The sequence below is a fragment of the Protobothrops mucrosquamatus genome, unplaced genomic scaffold (assembly GCF_001527695.2).
Source record: "Protobothrops mucrosquamatus isolate PMUCROS unplaced genomic scaffold, P.Mucros_1.0 scaffold_34, whole genome shotgun sequence".
NCBI lineage: Eukaryota > Metazoa > Chordata > Lepidosauria > Squamata > Viperidae > Protobothrops > Protobothrops mucrosquamatus.
This window is the reverse complement of record NW_015386110.1, coordinates 357,278-377,463: the sequence shown is the minus strand read 5'-3', so window position 1 is coordinate 377,463 and position 20,186 is coordinate 357,278. Positions and strand designations below refer to the sequence as shown.

The following is a 20,186-nucleotide window of genomic DNA, read 5'->3' as shown; positions in this document are numbered from 1 at the left end:
GGCCCTTATCTTTACTGTGTCTGAGACATACTACACAATTCGCTGTACAGTAATACAAGAGAACTGGAAATTTTGGATTTATAGAGAAGATTGAATATTGGACATGCTTGACGAACACTATATTGCAGTGGCTATCCAATCAATGATAGAAAACAATCAAGATGTATCAAATTATGTATTTCTTCTCTTCCTGTTCAGGTTATCCCAGAACAATCTATGGACTTCAAGCGTAACTCTGTTGGATTTCAAATATTACACTAGCTTTTAATAAGCTATTAACCACATTTCAATTTGCGAAAGACACAGGGTGCCAGGCAAGAGAAAATTAACCCTTCTCTCCAAAATCCAGGGCAAGATTTATTTTGTAGGTTTTATGTCCTGGGAAAACCCTCACAAAGGGGGAAATTGAGGAAAAAGAGCAACTTTTCCCACTCTAAAACATACTAAGACAAACATAGAGGCCTATTTCAATAGCTTAATAGAGATAAATCTTGAAGACTATCCAGAAGTTACAGTTGGTTCAAAATTCAGTTTTGCACAAATCTAGATTTGTGCATGTGTCACCCTTTTTGTAGGAGCTGCACTGTTGCTGATTTGCTTCTGGTTCCCATTCAAGGTGCTGGTTATCATATTTCAAGCCCTACACAAGTTGGAGCCAGGTTATTTGAAGGTCTGTCTCTACTGAGTTCTATCTACCTGGCCCACCAGGCAGGGTATGTTCCAGGACTATTAGACAAGTACATCTAGTGAGAACAAGATGTGATGGCTCCCACCCTGTGGAATATTGTTCCCACCTTGATGCTTTTCTGGAACGCATAGAAGATGTGGTTCTTTCAGCAGATCTGGGGATACAGAGCTGGTCAAGTGGCTGGATTGTCTTTGTTGCCACCCTGGGATGGGGAATTTATGAATTTTTGTACTGTGGGTTTTTAATTTTGTAAGCTGCCCAGAATCACCAGTTGTGAATTGCATGGCCATATATCAAGGAAGGAAGGAAGGAGGGAGGGAGGGAGGGAGGAAGGAAGGAAGGAAGGAAGGAAGGAAGGAAGGAAGGAAGGAAGGAAGGAAGGAAGGAAGGAAGGAAGGAAGGAATCTGGATGTCCCATATCTAGTTTATCATGGAGATGCCTATAGTAGTACATATTGCAAAGCTCACACTTCCACAAAGCATCAGAAGTGGGATCAGGTGTTGAAAGTTTCCTGAACTTCCTGGTTATGTATGAAACCATATTTAGCCAGAAATCATGTATACTGAAATACTTTGGCCACCTAATGAGAAAGAAGGACTCACTGGAAAAGAGCCTAATGCTGGGAAAAATTGAGGGCAAGAGAAGAAGGGGACGACAGAGAATGAGATGGCTGGATGGAGTCACTGAAGCAGTAGGCCTGAGCTTAAATGGACTCCAGAAGATGGTAGAGGACAGGAAGACCTGGAGGAACGTTGTCCATGGGGTTGCGATGGGTCGGACACGACTTCACAACTAACAGCAAAACAACATCTATACTTAAAGGGATAACAAATAAGAGGAAATTAGCCTTGGTGAAAATGGAATCCTTAATATGAAGGTAAGGTCGGTGTCTGAACAAATTATTTGGTTCTGCAAATGACAAAAGTGTTCATGGCATGAAGAATGAGACTATTTGAAATACTTGGCCTTTTAGGACAGCTGTCCATGATCTCAGAGATTATATAGAAACAAAATACTTTTTTTTCACACAAAGTCATAAGTGCTGTGCTCCCCAATCACATGATCACATTTTGGCTTGTGGCAACCAGCTCACATTTACGGCTGGTTGCAGCATCCTGCAGCCACGTGACAGCAATAGGCAATGTGTTTTTGCTGATTTCCAGTGCTTTTTCAGAAATGGCAAAAATGGCCATTTGTGATTATACATCCACTTAACTACTATGTAATTCACTTAATGACTGCAATGACTTGCTTTATGACCATTGCAAAAATAGTTGAAAAAATTGATGCCTGACAAGGAGTAACAATTTCTCCTTACTGCCTGCTAACAATCGCAATGACTTGGAACCAAAATTGAGAGACAAATTGTGGTTTTTAAGTGAGAAGTGCCTGCGTATTCTTTTCTAGTATCTTATCGCTAGAGCCTTCTCACAGAATTTTAATGATCAGTATGAATTAATATACAGAAAAAAATATTATCTTTCCTCCTCTCTCTGTCTATAATATTTAAGACACATTTATACGTTACTGAAGGCTCAGAACATTCTTTTCTTGTCACTATGAATTTTCACTCTATTAGTAGGACTAATTTTAACAGAATAACAAAGTTAGAAGGGACCTTGAAGCTCTTCTAGTCCAACCCCCTGCACCTGATAAAAAACATTTTATCTAATGTTTGGTGTCTAAGGGTGTGTGTGTGTGCCATAAAGAAAACACCAGCTTTTGAAGTCATGTACTTCTTGTGTCTTCTTTCAGAAATAATTATTTGAAACACAAAACTGAAATGTAATCATATTTAGTTTAAATTAGAAAGGCTAATTTAATAGGAGATAATGTGCAAATCCTTTTCTTACAAGAACATAGAGCAATTTGTCACAAAAACGGCAGGCCAATTTACATTATAATGGGTTCCCTTATCATTTCAGAGTATAATTGTTTAGAACATTTTGATACAGTTACAGCAAACACCCCAGAGAGAGATTTTCAAGTTGTACCTAAGAACTGCTGACATTTATTACTGACTGCATAAATCTCTGAGACTGTATGTTAGATGTTAATAAAGATCATATGAGATGTAGAAGATTACAGTCTCCAAAATAATAGCATCTTCTAATCCATATGCATTTGGCAAATATAAGTATTTTTAACACAAACCAAAAAAGGAGGCAGTTCTAGCTGTCAGATGTGTAGAAAGTAATCTGTGAAACAGATCTGATTCCCAGTGCTACTTGGCAACATCATTTTAAAGCAAGAGACATCAAAAGACTTGTTTATTTGAAGAAAAAGATGCATGTTGTCAAAACTTGAGGCAAATAGATATTTAAATATTCATAGGAATGTGATGCTAGACTTAATGCGTACATGGGAGATATCTTCCAACCCTTAATATGGGACAAAATGTGTTTGTAACGTGAGGGAAATATATAATTATATACAAATTTACATATATCTGGGCCCTGTTCTGCCTGAGCTCACGTACTTCATCTGGGATACATTACTACTGGATAGAGCCTAAGCGCTAAAGAGACGAAAGAGGAAATTGTTTGGCATGGCATTTTTGAACTCAAACGGTCGTCTGGAGAATGAGCTAACCATTAAGGATTGTAAAGCATATAGTGTACTAGAGCCATTTAATTTAAATAGAGCATAAGGATATGCTAGGCGGTGTGGTGGCTCAGCAGTTAAGATAATAATAATAATAATAATAATGATAAAGTTGGAAGGGACCTTGGAGGTCATCTAGTCCAATCCCCTGCTCAGGCAGGAAACTCTATACCATTTTGGACAAATGGCTGTCCAGTTTCTTCTTAAAAACTTCCACTGTTGGTGCATTCACCATTTCTGGAGGCAGATTGTTCCACTGGTTAATTGTTCTAACTGTTAGGAAGTTTCTCCTTAGTTCTAGGTTGCTTCTCTCTTTGGTTAGTTTCCACCCATTGCTCCTTGTCCTGCCTTCAGGCACTTTGGAAAATAGCTTGACTCCCTCTTCTTTGTGGCAGCCCCTGAGATATTGGAACACTGCTATCATGTCCCCCTTCGTCCTTCTCTTCACTAAACTAGACATACCCAATTCCAGCAACCGTTCCTTATATGTTTTAGCCTCCAGTCCCCTAGTCATCTTTGTTGCTCTTCTCTGTACTCTTTCTAGAGTCTCAACATCTTTTTTACATCGTGGTGAGCAAAACTGGATGCAGTATTCCAAGTGTGGCCTTACTAAGGCATTGTAAAGTGGTATTAATACTTCACGTGATCTTGATTCTATTCCTCTGTTAATGCAGCCTAGCACTGTTAATGCAGCCTAGCACTGTTAATGCAGCCTAGCACATATAAAAGATGCTGGGCTTGTTGGCAGGAAAGCTGGGAGCCCAGGTTTGAGACCTGAGCACCATGTGAGAGGGTGAGCTCCCGTCCTCGCCCCAGTTCCTGCCAGCCTAGAAGTTTGAAAGCATGCAAATGCAAGTAGATAAATAGGTACCACTTAGATGGCCACATGACCATGGAAATGTCTTCAGACAGCACTATCTCAATGGCTTTGACATGGAGATGAGCACTGCCCCCTCGTGTCGGCAATGAGTAGCAGAGTAAATCCACAGGGACCTTTTTTTATAAGGATATGCTAAAATATGGAATTATTTGTCACAATTAGAACTTTGTCATTTCATTGCTCTATATCCATAGACTATCAATCAAGTTAGTATTCAACTGTAAACCTACTTGGCTTGTGAGTCTGTGGAAACTAAGGCAATATATAGCTTCCTTGCTTGCTTGCTTTTATACTTGTGTGCCATCAAATCACGGCCAACTCTTACCAACCATTTTTTTTCTCCATAATGATTTGTAAACCTGGTCTTTCAGGTTTTCCAGTGATACCCTCTTCACCACTGTAAACGTCTAGTCAGATAGGGGAAAATACACGCAGTGCAGTGCATGTTCAGCAGCATATTCTGGCTATTGGAATGGCTGGCTAAGAGGTTCAGAGTGATGGGAAGCATTTGACTGATGATGTGCACTGATGATGTTACCTAGTTTGATAATGAAACGTCTGCAAGGAAACAACCAAGCTCGGAGAGCACAAAGGATCCTGCAGCATTTGACGGAGGATAATTGTGGCATCTCTTAGCCTTGATCAGATGAACTGTCTTGCTTCTGTAACTTAAAGCAAAGCCCTGCTGCCTCTCCTTTACCCAAGGTAGATGTGTATAAACTAGACCTAAATCTTTCATGGTTTTTTTTCATGAAAATATGAGATAGAATATAATCAGAAATAAGCCATTTTAATTTTTTCAATAGTTGCTGAAGATGTACATAATGAAATCTTTATTCCTCTCTACATTCTTTCTAAAATAGGTATTGGAAAACATTAATAGTGATGTAAATAAATAGTATCTCTGATACTTTAAAGCTGAATACATAGTAGAACTTGGAAAATGCTTCCCCCTGCCCAGCCATACATCCAGGCTCCTAAGAAATTTAATTTTAATATACAATACTAACCTACTTCACATATGCTAAGCCATGGTTTCTGTAACTGTAATATACTGAATAAAATGTAATAAATTGTGTTTATACAACATGTTTACAATGACCAACCTATAAAAATAAAAACACATGTAGTCCTCAATTTACAACCATTCATTTAATGACCGTTCAAAGTAATCATGGTGTTGAAAAGAGTGACTTATGACTGGACCTCACACTTACGACTGTTATAGTGTGTACTTGCCAGGGTTGCAGCGTCCTGGATCACATGATCATCATTTATAACTTTGCAAACTGGCTTCTGACAAGCTAAGTTAATGGGGGAAGGTGGATTCATTTAATTACATGATTCACTTAATGACTGTGATGATGGCAAAAGTTTGTAAAATTGGACACAACTCACTTAACCAGTGCCTCACAAATGATAGAAATTCCAATCACAGCTGTGATCATAAATTGAGAATTTCCTGTAATGAAAAAGTGAGATTGATTTCATGGTTGGGGTCAGAGAAATTCTGTTTTAAAAGATGGTTTTGCTGATATTAAACTTTATTTTTTCATTCCACTCTTTTTTTAGCCTTTCATTCCTTATGTTGAGACTTGGCCTTGCCTATTTGGAAATATAGCTCTTCATATATTTAGCTCTATGTTGCAAGTGTTAATTTAATATATTTTTGCACACAAATGTATATCTCAAAAGGATGAACACTATAAAATTTTTTAAAAGCAAATTAATAGGTCAAAAGAATCCTAGCAGGTTAAAAGAAATCAGAACAATCCTATTTAGGAGGACAATGATGAGAGATTCATTATTATGAATTTACTGAGAGTTATATATTTAAAAGGCAGAGCTTCTGCTGCTTTTTTATTTCCTCCTGCAGAATAAAAAAATAATACTGCTGCTCCAAAGGAAAAGAGCAAAACTGATTCTCCCAGCAGAAAGAATCTCAGGATGAAAGCGATTCATGGCCAGATATTTATTTTAGTTATCGCCATCCTGCACGGCGGAGATAAGAGAACTGGTAGTCGTCTTACTGTATCATTTGTAAGTCTGCAGAAATGCTGGCAGTAGGACTTGAGTGTATCTTTGTTTGCAGGTAAGTTATCTTTCTACAGATTTGAAATAAAAAAATGTTGCTAGGATAGAAGAAGGCAGTGAGGGAAAGAAAAAGAGGGGGAAAGAGTGTAGATTTTCTTTCAAACCTGAATGCTAGTAGGCGAAAACACTTCCACTTGGCAATCAACCAAGAATGAAGTGGCTATTCAAAGTTCACCGGACACTTTTATAGTGTGAAATTAAAGAGAGTTTATTTTTTCTATACAGCTCTCCATTGATGTGCAACAGTTAGTGTTGATGTCTAGTTAAGGTTTTTTTGTTTTAAATTTTTAAGTCATTCTAGAAAATAAAAGAAGCAGCTCTGGGTTTGGCCTTTATTAAAATCATTATCATAACTGCCCCCAAGAAAACTATAACAACAACAACAACAACAACAACAACAACAACAATAATAATAATAATAATAATAATAATAATAATAGTAATAGCTGAAGAAACAGTGGACCACCTGGTAAGCTGCTGCAAGAAGATCGCACAGACTGACTACAAGCAGCGGCATGACAAAGTAGCAAAAATGGTGCATTGGAAGATCTGCAAGAAATATCATTTGCCTGTAAGCAAAAACTGGTGGGATCATAAAATAGAGAAAGTCATAGAAAATGATAAAATTAAAATGTTCTGGGACTTCAGAATTCAAACAGACAAGCACCTGCAACATAACACCCCGGACTTAACAACTGTCGATAAGAAAGACAAAAAAGTCTGGATAGTGGACGTGGCAGTGCCTGGAGACAGCAGAATAGACGAGAAAGAACTGGAGAAGATAACAAAATACAAAGACCTACAAATAGAAATAGAAACACTGTGGCAAAAGCAAGCAAGGGTAGTACCAATAGTAATAGGCGCCTTGGGTGCAATCCCAAAACAACTGGAGCACCACTTGAACACCATTGGCATTGACAAATTCGCTATTAGTCAATTGCAAAAGGCGGCCTTACTAGGAACTGCTTCCATCCTGCGACGATATCTGTAATACCATCAAACATCCACATCTGCTTATCCCAGGTCCTGGGTAAGGACTCGATAGGTAGACAAAATGCCAAATCCAGTCTGAACATCTGGCTGACTATGCGATGATTAATAATAATAATAATAATAATAATAATAATAATAATAATAATAATAATAATAATAATAATAATAATAATAGTTGGAAGGGACCTTGGAGGTCATCTAGTCCACCCCCCTGCTTAGGCAGGAAACCCTATACCATTTCGGACAAATGGCTGTCCAGTCTCTTCTTAAAGACCTCCAGTGTTGGAGCATTCACCGCTTCTGGAGGCAGGTTGTTCCACTGGTTAATTGTTCTAACTGTCAGGAAGTTTCTCCTTAGTTCTAGGTTGCTTCTCTCCTTGATTAGTTTCCATCCGTTGCTTCTTGTCCTGCCTTCAGGCGCTCTGGAGAATAGCTTGGCTCCCTCTTCTTTGTGGCAGCCCCTGAGATATTGGAACACTGCTATCATGTCCCCCCTCGTCCTTCTCTTCATTAAACTAGACATACCCAATTCCAGCAGCCGTTCCTGCATATATGTGTATAAGGAACTGAGCTTGACTTCAGCCTCTCATTACCTGTAATGTTAAAACGTCTTCCTAATTCATTATGGATTACATACTAAATGTTAATAAATAAAGTATAATTTTCTTAACTAATAATAAATAAATGTGAGATTCATTTAAGAACAAAAAAAACCCCCATGGAAACCATTTAAGGACAATTAGGGGTCAGAACTCCAAATAGTTTTATTTTTGGATAAGGGTTTATTAAAATTATGAAATTTTAATAATGTAAGCTAACGAGAGGCACCCAATGTGAGTTGGGTGGCCCTATAAATGTATTTAACCAATCAATCAACCAATGTTTTTTTCATTTTCATAGGTGTAAACGTCTAAAAAGAAATGCCATGGGATCTTTCAGATTTTTCTATAGTCCCAAAGTTCCAAACCAACCTCTCAGAATCCTAAACAAACCTATTGCTTCTAGTTTCCCTATACAGAATTTCTTAGTTCTTAAACTAAATGATTGCAATAATTTGGCTTGTTGAATAAGCCAAAATGGTCTATTTCTCAAACAATGGGCTTAGACACTGTCCTAACTGGAAACAAATTGTATAAATTTGCTATGTAAAGTCAAGCATGGACTGGTTCATACATCAAGTTAAGTTATAAGATATATGGCTTTGTCTATGTGATTTTTGCTTTGCAAGTTTTGCATATCCAGCAGCTGTATTTCATAAACTATAGCTTATGGCCTAAAGTGACTATAAATCCAGTCCTTGTATTTATTCAATCCACTAGTTAATGGACTATTCACTACGTAGTGTGATATGCAATTTCAGTCAATGTGCATCTTGCTGTTCCTGTTTAGCAATATCTTTATGCCCCTACATAAAACTTGCATTTTTAACAGATTATATATCCATGAAATATAAAATAGAAAGTTTGAGGAAAATCTGCATCAGTTTTGCTGCCACTAATATGATGGTGATTGGTCACAGAATCAACCAGATATTTATTATCTGTTCACAACAATGTGAAGTCATAGCTACCAGGTCTTTAACGAATATTGGCCTTCATACGGATCAAATTCTTTTCAAGAACCTAGAATGTCTCAATGTATCAGCATATCATATGTACAAATTGAAGGAGTGTGGCCTTTTTGTCAACTGCAGATTTTCTAAGTGCTATCCAAGATTTTTGGGTATGGCACCCATAACTACTAATATTGCCACATTAATTATCCACACTTATTTTCTTTTCAATCACAGTTATAGCTAGTGTATTATGAGCAACAATTTGTAATTACTATATAAACAAAAATGCATAATCACAGCTGCCAGTTCTTAGTAGTGCTGGCTTTTGTAGGAAGTAACTTCAAATTAATATATATTTTATATATATGGGTGAAATCCAAAAGCAGGGCAGAATTTAAGACCTTGCACTTGCATATTTATTGTTGCTTCACATATTTGAAAATTATGTAAAATTGACACTTTATTTTTTTCAATCCAATTAAGCTGTTGGGAGACAGCTTATTACATTACATGGGTTGGGAACTCTATGCAATGCCCTCCATCTTATCCCTCTTTTATTTCCTATTGCTTTTTATTAACAGAGTTGAGGAACTCATTAGGAACCTTGTTATCCTTAACTTTGCCTTCCTCATTATGATAGACATTTTACCTCTGCTGTCTTGAAGCACCACCTCATTTAGTCCAAAATTATTCAGACCATAAAAGGAACAGTGTATGTTCCATTCGCTCCTCAGTTGTGTGTATGAGAATAATTTTTTATATGCAGATTATTTGAAGCGCAAATGACTCAGAAAAGGAAATGAGGCTCAGCTCCATTGCCTCAGCTCCATTGCCAAGTCACTGGAATAGTTGGCCTAAAACAATACAAGAAATGCCAAAAATTCTGAACTAGAAAATTTGCTATTTGGATTTCTTTTAAGGGGAAATATTTACAAATAAATACACAAATATGGTGAAATGAGTACTTTCATAAGAATGCTTTTGTAGCCACTACTATAGTGACTGTTTATATATGTTTAGCCCAATTCTCATATTCATCATATTCAGCTTTCCAACTCAACTTGGGATTTACATGAATAACAATTTTCATCAGGAGTTTGCCTGACAGAAAAATAAATAAGGATGAGTTTATCTTCAGCTTTATTTTTAATAGTTAAAAAGGAGCATCAGCAGGATCAAAAAAATTATTCTCCCCTCCTATATGACAATCCTTCAGTAATTATTCATAACTGTTCTGTCTGAAAAGAAACAACGGACTGAATTTCATATCAACAAACAATGTGATGGCAAACAAATATTGAAGCAAAACAAACAGGTGGCTTGAGATATATTACTACACTATCAGAATCCATTAACCATAACAATAAACATAGGTACATTTATAGAATGACAATCATAATATTGAAGAATATTAAGAATAATATTCATATTTAATGTATTTTAAAGTATTACCAAATGATGACACTTTTAGTACACATTATTTGAAAAAGTTTGCTTTAAATTAAAATGTATTCAATAAATTGGTAATGGTGTGCTGTTTAATTAAAACCTCATTTAGCCAAAAAGAGAGAAAGATCTACTATACACCCTTGTTTAAACCTCCTACAGCATGGGTGTCAAACTGCCGACCTGCGGGCCGGACGCGTCACGAGGAAACCGCGCCCACCCATTGCCAGCAATGGGGAAAAAGTTCCGATACGTCGCGCGACATCACAAGTTTGACATGTCTGTCCTATAGGTATAATGCCAAAACTGATCATCATGACTCTTAGTTATTGATTTTATAAATTCCAGAATCAGATATTTGTTATTTGTATTTTTACACAAACTGATCTTTCATTTTACAAAGTTTCTAGCCTCCTTTCCATGAATATATGCCTAATCATAGATTATGAACACAAAAAAGATGTCAGAATTAACATTTTGATGCTCTTTTATATGGCTGCAACATTCCTATAGTGCTTCATATTTATTCTGATATAACAGTAATCTACATTTCCCATACATTGCTTTTGTTTTATATATTTTTTTAATTTTAATTAAGAAACCCCATGTACTTTCTAATCCTAAACCTTCCAAAAACATATGCAAAAGTCATATTACAATAGGAATTCCTTTATGAGTTTCTTCCAGACATTATAAAATAGCGAAAGTCCATTGAACAAATGGCATTCAATATATATATACATCCGCCATCAAGCATTGCTTGATGACTTTCATTTGTGAGTCACAAGGTTAGCACAACAGATAACAATTTCACACTGATATGTTTAGATTCAATATTTCATTCCATCTTCAAGCTACATGGATGAGTCTGATCTTTGTGTTATTCTCCACTGCCACCTGTTCTGCTCATAGGAGCGCAAGAAAACTAAAGGCATTCTTTTCTGCTCATTGCAGTTTTATCTGATTAAACAGAGGTCAAACTGAAGTTCTACATCTGGTTTGTTTAAATAAAATATAATTAAAATAATAGAAGTTTAGGTGTGGGGCAAACCAAGTGAGAATCAAAAACAGAAGCAGATGTTCCTAATCTCTTCACATTCTCACCTGAAATGAGAATGCCTGTACCAGTGAAGCATAACTTAGCATCACAGCAAGGTCACCATTTCACATGCAATGCTTTCAGTGAAGCAGTTGCTATGTAAATTTCTAATAGCTCTTCAGAGCATCCAGGTCCATTTCAAGTCTTCCAGCAGAATGCTTAAAAACATTACTGAACTGGATGAATATTGATCTATCTGCATGGCTGAGAGATCAGATGGCTACTTGACCACGTGGCCATCTGTAAAGTACTACAAATGTTTCACATGACCAGAGACAATTATAAATCAAGTCAATAAGATCCCAACAAGCTTTTATTTATTGTTTCAAACTTGCCGGCCATCCTAATGCTTTCTGACAAACTCTTCATTACTTTTTTCCCCCTTGTGTGACAAGTTCCTTCTGTGTCTAATCACACCACTTGGCCAAATAATGTATTATTCTATTCCAGGCTGGTCTAGTCTAATCTTATTCTATTTTTAGTTTTTCACTATGTTTTTACTTGCTCTTGTAAACAAAGATAGTTTATTTCTTCTCCTACCCACAATTGATATTGCAAAATAGGAAGCAAGCCAGGAGCCACTGTTATCAAGTTCTGATCATTAAGAATATCAAATAGAACATCTTTAAGAATACTCATGGAGTTTAATCAATGATTTACAAAGAATAACTTAAAGTGATCGTTCTTTAGCGGTCAACCACACCATAATTATTTTTTTAAAAATGGAACTATTTTGATCCTTTAGAACAGGGGTAGTCAACCTTGGCTCTTTTATGACTCGTGGACTTCAACTCCCAGAATTCCTGAGCCAGCTGTGCTGGCTCAGGAATTCTGGGAGTTGAAGTTCACAAGTCATAAAAGAGCCAAGGTTGACTACCCCTACTTTAGAAGCTTACCTCTTGAAGAACTCTCTTCATTTTCAACAGCATTGTTTTTACTGCTGTGCAGTCTTGCATCATCAGACGGAAGGGCAAAGTTTCTAGACCGCCGCCTTCCTCCATGGTTGTGAAAGGCCATTCTACAGATGGGCTGATGGCTAGCTGGTTTACACGAGGACATCGTGCGTCCCCTCGATCCACTTCCTTGGATAACTTAAGAGAAAGATTCCTGTAAAGAAATACCATCCATAAATTAGCAAGCAATGCTAATGTGTTTTTTTTTTAAGGGAACGAATTAAAAATATGAAGCATTGTTCAAACAAAGGCCTATTAACTTTCCCTACGTCCTCTGCAGTCTTCAGTATTTTCAGCACACTGATCCATAAATCTGTTACATCACAGTGATTTCTGAAGAACTTGAAAGCAAGTTTCTATACTCAGCCCATTATTTACCTATTTAAATCTGAGGGCAACATCTCAATTAATAAGGAAAAGCTATAAAACTCATGACCCTTCAAACACTTTGAGAAAAAGAAACTGAATCAGATTCATAGACAAATAATGGAGGCAATAAATTCCAAAATTAAAGAGCAAAAGAAAAAAAAAGAAAAGAATACAAATAAGGTAATGCAGACAGAATAGAAAGGGGAGGAGCTGCAAAGTATTAATTACAAACAAGAATATTTCAGCGTACATAAGAGACTGAACCATGAGAAATACTTTTGTCTATATACATATTCCTTGTGTACATTTTGGTTCTAGTTTTTCTTTCAATAAACTCCTAATATCTGCCTATATAGCTGAACTTTTTGAATTATGCTGTCAGGTTGCATGCAATTTAAATATAAATGGTCTTCTTGCCTGAACCTCACAGTAATTAGGCATAATTAGTTCTTAATCATCATCAAAAAGAACAATTCTGTTCATGAACACACTTGTACATACTAGAAAGAATCTTGGTTCAGTTTGCATCCTCTATTGACACAAGACACTATTACACAGAGAGATATACTCAAAATCACGATCCTTTCAAAGTTGTAACTAACATAGCATTAGGAGAGAACATATAAAGTATAGTACCATATATTCATAGTGTATTCCAACCCGGGCTATGCAAGCTATTGTTGGAATAAGTAAGCACAAACCACATATATAACAACAAAGTCAGAATGGATTGTGAAAATAGGATCAACTGCACAAGGGTGAAAATGGAGTTTCTGGAATCTTCAAAAGTTTTATTATGATCTCATTGGATGTAACTTTGAGGACCTGTCACAGAGAAGAGAGGGCTGATGTATTTCTCCTTTCACACAACAACTTCCAAATCATTTTCAGTTTCTCATGGGGAATTTCAAAGATAAACCCTCAATAAATTAAAAATTGAAAACATGAAAGTATTCACTAATACATCATATTGTCGAGGTATGTAGTGGATGTTTTATGAATATTTAAGATTATGATAGAAAAGTAGATTAGAAAAATAGAAAACTAGTTCCACATTTCCTATGAAAAAGGAAGTATTCAAAAGTTTTATCTAATTGCTGAGAATTTCTAACATTTATAATATAATTTATCTGATCAGTTAATGAAGAAAAAACTGTAAACATAAGTAGCATCCTATTCCATTATAACATTAAATAGTGAAAAGCTAGTATTACTTTTTTAACATTAAGTTTCCACTTTATGGCCTGCTATGGAGAAAACAATGTTTTTAAGAGACATAACTCATAATACATGAATAATTTATTCTTTTCAAAAGCCTGAAAACCCTTAATTTTTCTTTTTCTTTCTTTCTTTAAAAAAATTATTTCACAAAAGCATTAATTAATCCAAAATGCTTGAAACAGTGCAAACCATCAAAAAGAACTGAATGTTCACCGTATATCTGACAATTCTATAAATAAGTGACAGAACAGTTTGAAACAGATTCAAGTGGAGGAGTGTGTGTTTGTGAATGCATGCATGCACTTATATTTGCTTTGTTGTCTATAAAGCTAGAGCAGTGGTGGCGAACCTATGGCACGGGTGCCAGAGGCGGCACTTGGAGCCCTCTCTGTGGGCACACGTGCCGTTGCCCCAGCCTTGCCTCCCCCTGCGACCCCTCCTCTCCAGCAGCCCCCCTGAAGGAGAGTCGTCCTCGAGGGTGGCCCACACGGAGCAGTGCAGCCAAGGACATGGCAGCCAGGCAGCGTAGACAAGACTCTGCCCTCACACCCCATCATGCAGTTGATGCTGCAGGGCGCGGGCAGAGGGTATGGCCGCCATAGCACTGCTGGGCTGCCTGGGCGATCTGCAGCGGGCCCTGGAGGCGGTGAGTGGTCCTGTGGGCAGACGGGGCAGGGGATGGGGGGCAAAGCGGGGGTGGGGCAGGGGGTAGAGCAGGGGCAGGGCCAGTTTTGGGGCACTCTGTCTCTAAAAGGTTCGCCATCACTGAGCTAGAGGCATATTTTTCTTCCCTTCAAATCTATATTCCCTTCAAATCTAAATTGCAAATTTCCGTAGAAAGGAAAAGAACTGAAAATCACATGGTGGATCCTAGATTGGTAAAAAAAAAAAAAAAGTATAAGAATGTATATAAAAGCAGGAAATAGAGAAAACAAGTTTGCAAATGCAACCATTCCTGATCTTTTCAGATGACAGCTGAAGAGAGAAGGGAAAGGAAGGATTGTTCTCAGTACCACAAAGCTGGCTGTAGCATTTTTAAAAATGCAGAATAAAATCATCTTATTTAAAGAAGGATTGAGACATTCCTCCTTTTTTTCCAAAGGTTTCATTCATACAGGTGTTGCAAAAAAATGAACAGGCTCATCAATTAATAGAATCAAAGCTTAATTTTCAATCAAGATGTTGAGAGACAAAAAGCAATAAACTACTTAAGTGTGTAAATTAGCATAAATTGCTTTGTTTTTTATTACTCAAAAGCCACAGTTTTACTATGTGACTCTATAAAATCAGAACTATAGCCTGAAACAAAATGACTTGTGTACACATGAATTATTTTTTGATGGGAATATTTTGTTAGGTGCTTGCATGCAATTTATACTTTGTTAAGTTTTCTAGTATATAGGATATCGTTGTTAAACTTTATTTCCCCCCAAAAAAGTACAAAATAAATTCCCAAAAGGACAGAGAAGGAGGGGGCGCGATACACAGCTGGGAAGAGTTGAAGTAGAGGCCAGTACATTAGGGCAGGGGAAGTGTGATGTCCTGGCTAAAAACTCTTATGGTCTTGGCCTAACAATAGCAATTGGGACTACTGGAGTTGCGGTCACAAAAAGGTGCAGTCACATGATGTTTTGCCCAGTGACCAGTAATAGTATATGGGAGACAATGCAAAGAGATGCTATGTAGGGAATGGTATTATTTTACTATGATATGGTTTAAGGCTTTTAACTACTTCTTTAAGGTTTTTTTGCTCAAACTATTCTCCTAAGAACAGCTACCAAAACCATAATACATTGACCCAAGGAACATTGCTCAACCCATATTCAAAGCATCTTCAACTGGCTATTATCATCCATTTACTTACATTTTGGTTTCTGAAAAGCTTGTCAGTATGGTGAAGTGATTAAAGGCTATCTTATAGCAGTGTGAAGTGTACTATGAGTTAGTTTTGATGTATTTAGTTAAGGTATCAAACTAGAAACTGGGACATTGTGAATTCTAGTTCCACCTTAGGCATAAAGCCAGTCAAATCACCTTGGGCCTGTCATTCTCTCTCAGCCCTAGGAAGAAGGCAACTTGGTAGGAAAACTGCAGGGTCCCAGCAAGCCACCATAAGTCAACACTAACTCAAAAGCACAAAAAATGTGTATTGCATTTCAAGTTAAACAACTTTTGCTTTTCTTTCCAGTTTCTGCATTTGTTCATCTTTTTCCCCTAAACAAAACCACACCAAACAAAAGTAGCATTGTTGTTGGTGAATCTTTGACCCTCAAAAAAAAAAAAGGTTCTTTTCTAAATGGAACGACATAGGTATGTCTTCAAGTCCTTTTCATTTAGCAGAAAACTAGTGGAAGAAATTCACAATGGGCATAAAAAAAATTCAAAATCCAGGTACTGGAATGCTCTACTGAATGCTCTCAAGGCCAATGTGGAAACATTTCATACCAGTTGAAATTTGTGATCAACAAACAAAGGCAACAGAATACATTATGAAAATCAAGTCTATTAAGTATTTGTCTCTAAAACAGAAAGAAAGAAAGAAAGAAAGAAAGCAAGCAAGCAAGCAAGCAAGCAAGCAAGCAAGCAAGCAAGCAAGCAAGCAAGCAAGCAAGCAAGCAAGCAAGCAAGCAAGCAAGCAAGCAAGCAAGCAAGCAGGGTTTGGGGTTTTAAATAAACGTGTGCTTTTCTATTTTAAAACCCTAAACCCTGCATTCTATTTTAAGCTAATATGCACAAACACACACAGACACCACACACACACACACACCACATACACATACACACACACACACACACACACACAGAGAGAGAGAGAGAGAGAGAGAGAGAGAGAGAGAGAGAGAGAGAGAGAGAGAGAGAGAGAGAACTTACACAATTACATTTGGTAATAAGAAAACATATTTTTTTCTATGCCAGGCAATTTAAAAAGTCAAACTACTGTATTATTACCAAGGCAAGGGGAGGAGGGAAAGAACAATGGAATGCAATTAACTAAGTTGTAAGTTATACTTGCAAAGCTTGGCTGAAAGTGAAAGCAATTCTGCTTGGTTTAATTAGAGAGGGGAAAATGCATCAATGGGTGTTTTGTACTGTATATTCCCTCAAACTTTGAGAACTTACAAAAAAGCCTGTCACAAAATGCAGGGAAAGGTGAGATTTCATTGATTACTGCTAGCTTGCAGTGAAGGAATGGCATCGTTGAAGACCAGGAGACATGTCAAACTCATGATCACCTGACATATGAGACAATTAGCAGGTATGTTACGATTCAAGAAGCCAGAGCCACAGCAAATATGGGAGATGGACAGCTCTTTGTAATTGATCCTACTGCTAAATCCAAAGTGACTAGTCCCTTCCAGCAATAGAAGTGGAGAGGACCATAACTGATCATTAGACTAGAACCCCATTTTTGCCCAGATAAGAGAGATGGAGTGGATAAGGCTTTTTCATAATATGTTTTGATTGTAACAAGAGGACAGAAAAGAACAAGAGACAAATCCCAGACATCCGAAGCAGAATATCCAGATTCAGTCACAGTTTTGTTCCATACAGTATTAACCTTGTAAACTCTAAAGCTTCCTCCTTCCATTATGTATTCAAGATGGACAGTGATTAATATTTATATGTTATTTATATGTAAGGGTATAGGTCTAGGTCTATACATATGTGTGTTATGTATATGTACACTTTGAGAGCAAGCAACTAAATTTTATTTTTAATGTGTGCCATTGTGCCCACAGTAAAAAAAATGACAATAAAGGTTATCTATCTATCTATCTATCTATCTATCTATCTATCTATCTATCTATCTATCTATCTATCTATCTATCTATCTATCTATCTCAAGCTGTGACAACAGAAAATGGAACAGACAAGTTCCTTAAATCCTGTAGCTAGAGATGATGTCAGATTAAAAATTGCAAAGAGGGACAATATAGACTTTGTTTTATGCTCTTTGGAAGCTCTATAGATAATCTTCAAGTTATGACAGTTCACTTAGCGACCATTAAAGGTTACAACATAACCCCCCAAGTACTTAAAAGACAGTCCCGAACCTACAAATGTTGCAGCACCACAGCGGTCATTCGCCCTGCACTGGGCCTCTGGATACTCACCTTGCAAAGATCTAGTGAGCCTTCGGTTTCTTGGCCTGCTTCGGTGCTTCATGCCTTCAGTGCGTTCACAGAAAATGGAGACCTGGATGAGATCCAAGGCAAAAGGCTTTGCAAATGGAGGGAAGACCTGAAGCACCAAAGCCTTTTGCCATCTTTGCAAAAAGCCTTTGCCATTGAGAACGGAGGTCAAGAGGGGCGTGTGCATCCCTCCGGGCCTCCCTTCTCGGCAGCAAAGACTTTTTGCAAAGATGACCAGAGCCAAGAGGGATGCAGCCTCTTGTCCCTGCAGGCCTCAGCAATCCTTTGCTCAAGGCAAAACTGCGACAGAGAGGCTGGAAAGGAGACAGCTTCCTTGATCATCAAGATCTACGTAAGGTAAGCGACACGGTCAGGCAGAGTAGGGGCAAGGGGGAAGCATGAGCTATCTCAGTGGGTTGAGGGAGGCCTTGGGGGGGGTCGGAAGCACTAGGCCCCCCATGGCCTTCCCTGCCCTGAAAAACTTCATGCACTTATTGGCCCCGTGCATTCGATTAGCGAATGTGTGGGCGAAAGCAGGGATTGATCACATTTAAGTTACGTGATTCACTCCTATGAATCCTCAGGTTATGAATGTAATTGACAGCTCCCTTACATCCGTAACTCGAGGATTACCTGTACTTGACCATCTACATGACCCAAAAAGGCCTGGGCTTATGAGACTTTTAAAGTATGAGATGTTAAAATAATTATTTTGTTGCCAAATCAGGAATGCAAACTTCTAACTAGGTACAAGAACCATTTATTATAATCTAGAAAACAGAACTTGTCGATACAAAATAGATTTAGGAGGTGGAAAAATCAAAGTCTATCATGATACCTACTAAAGAGATGGGTTGAAGTAAAATAAGTGCACAACACAGAAAAATTACGTATTATTGAGCATTTACACAGTGAATTCTCTTTACCTACTCTCGGTATGTTGTTTCCTGACCTAATGGAGCTTTCAGCTTGGATGATTTCATAACAGCCTTTGCTAATGTTCTGAGAAGCCAGTAGGATCCTGCTGTCTCTACAGAATTGTCTCAGGCCTGAATATCTTCTTTCTGAGACTACTACTTCACTATCACTCAAGCCATGTAAGAATCTGCTAATATCCTGATCTGTATCTTTTACCTGTTTATGGCCCTTCTAAGACATGAATGCTACTTCTTTTTATATATATAAACATTTTATTGAGTTTTATAAGGGTAGGGAAAGGATAAGATCGGTATGGATATTGGATGGGGTTAGGGGATGGGGTTGGGATAAGGGTAGGGGGTAGGTACAATAGTGGGGTTACCCCAACAAAAAATTCAACGCTTTAGCAAGCAGACTATTGTCCGGGTACAAATATTAAATGACAGTAATTAGTATAATACTAAACAGTTATAATCACTAATAACAATAATCATAAAAGTAAAGCTTAGTTAATAAATATCATTCATCCTGTTAAACTTCACCGTCCTTTCTCGTTCTATCGTATTGCTAACCATTGATAAAAGTTTTTCCCATATTTTGAAATAAACTGAATCTTCTTTCTCTTTAATCTCTAAAGTTAGTCTATCCATTTTTGCACATTCTAAGATTTTCGTGATTATAATCTGGTCAGGTGGTAGATTTTCGTTTTTCCAAAATTGGGCAAATACTATTCTCGCAGCTGTCAATACATGTAATATTAAATATTCATTCTCTTTTCCATAATTAAGTCCTAATATTCCTAACAGCATGAATGCTACTTCTGATTGAATATCTTCCTCTGAGTGTTTGAGCCACATCCAGCAAAGACCACCATCAATTGGATACCATCAAATGATCGGAGAAAAAGAGGAAGCCCCCCCCCCAAAAAAAAACAACCTGATGCGGAGACTGTAGCTGGGAATGGAGAACAGTGGAGAATACTTGTAGCACGAAGTGCTTAGCACAGGATGCGATGACCTTCCTCTGCCATTCTATTTTCTACTGATTCCAAAGGCACCTATTAATTGTTTATTAATAGCTAGATGAAGACTAGGCATAAGTAATGCAAATGAGCATTCTAGACTACCTAGTATTTCTACCTGCATTGCAGATTCAAACAAGGCAAATGTTGCTTTTCAATAGGCAAATGATCTAAAATTTCAGCTATGAAATAAATTGCACATTTGCACACT

At 37.3% G+C, this 20,186-nt stretch overlaps 1 protein-coding gene across 1 annotated transcript in view; it reads right to left on the bottom strand.

Moving 5' to 3' along the window:
• The window catches only part of CCSER1 (coiled-coil serine rich protein 1), a 263,393-nt gene that overhangs the window by 95,645 nt on the left and 147,562 nt on the right, over positions 1-20,186 (bottom strand). Inside the window, exon 5 of the mRNA XM_015810064.1 lies at positions 12,257-12,467. Within this exon, the coding sequence (XP_015665550.1) occupies positions 12,257-12,467 (211 nt within the window). The remainder of the gene's footprint in view (positions 1-12,256; positions 12,468-20,186) is intronic.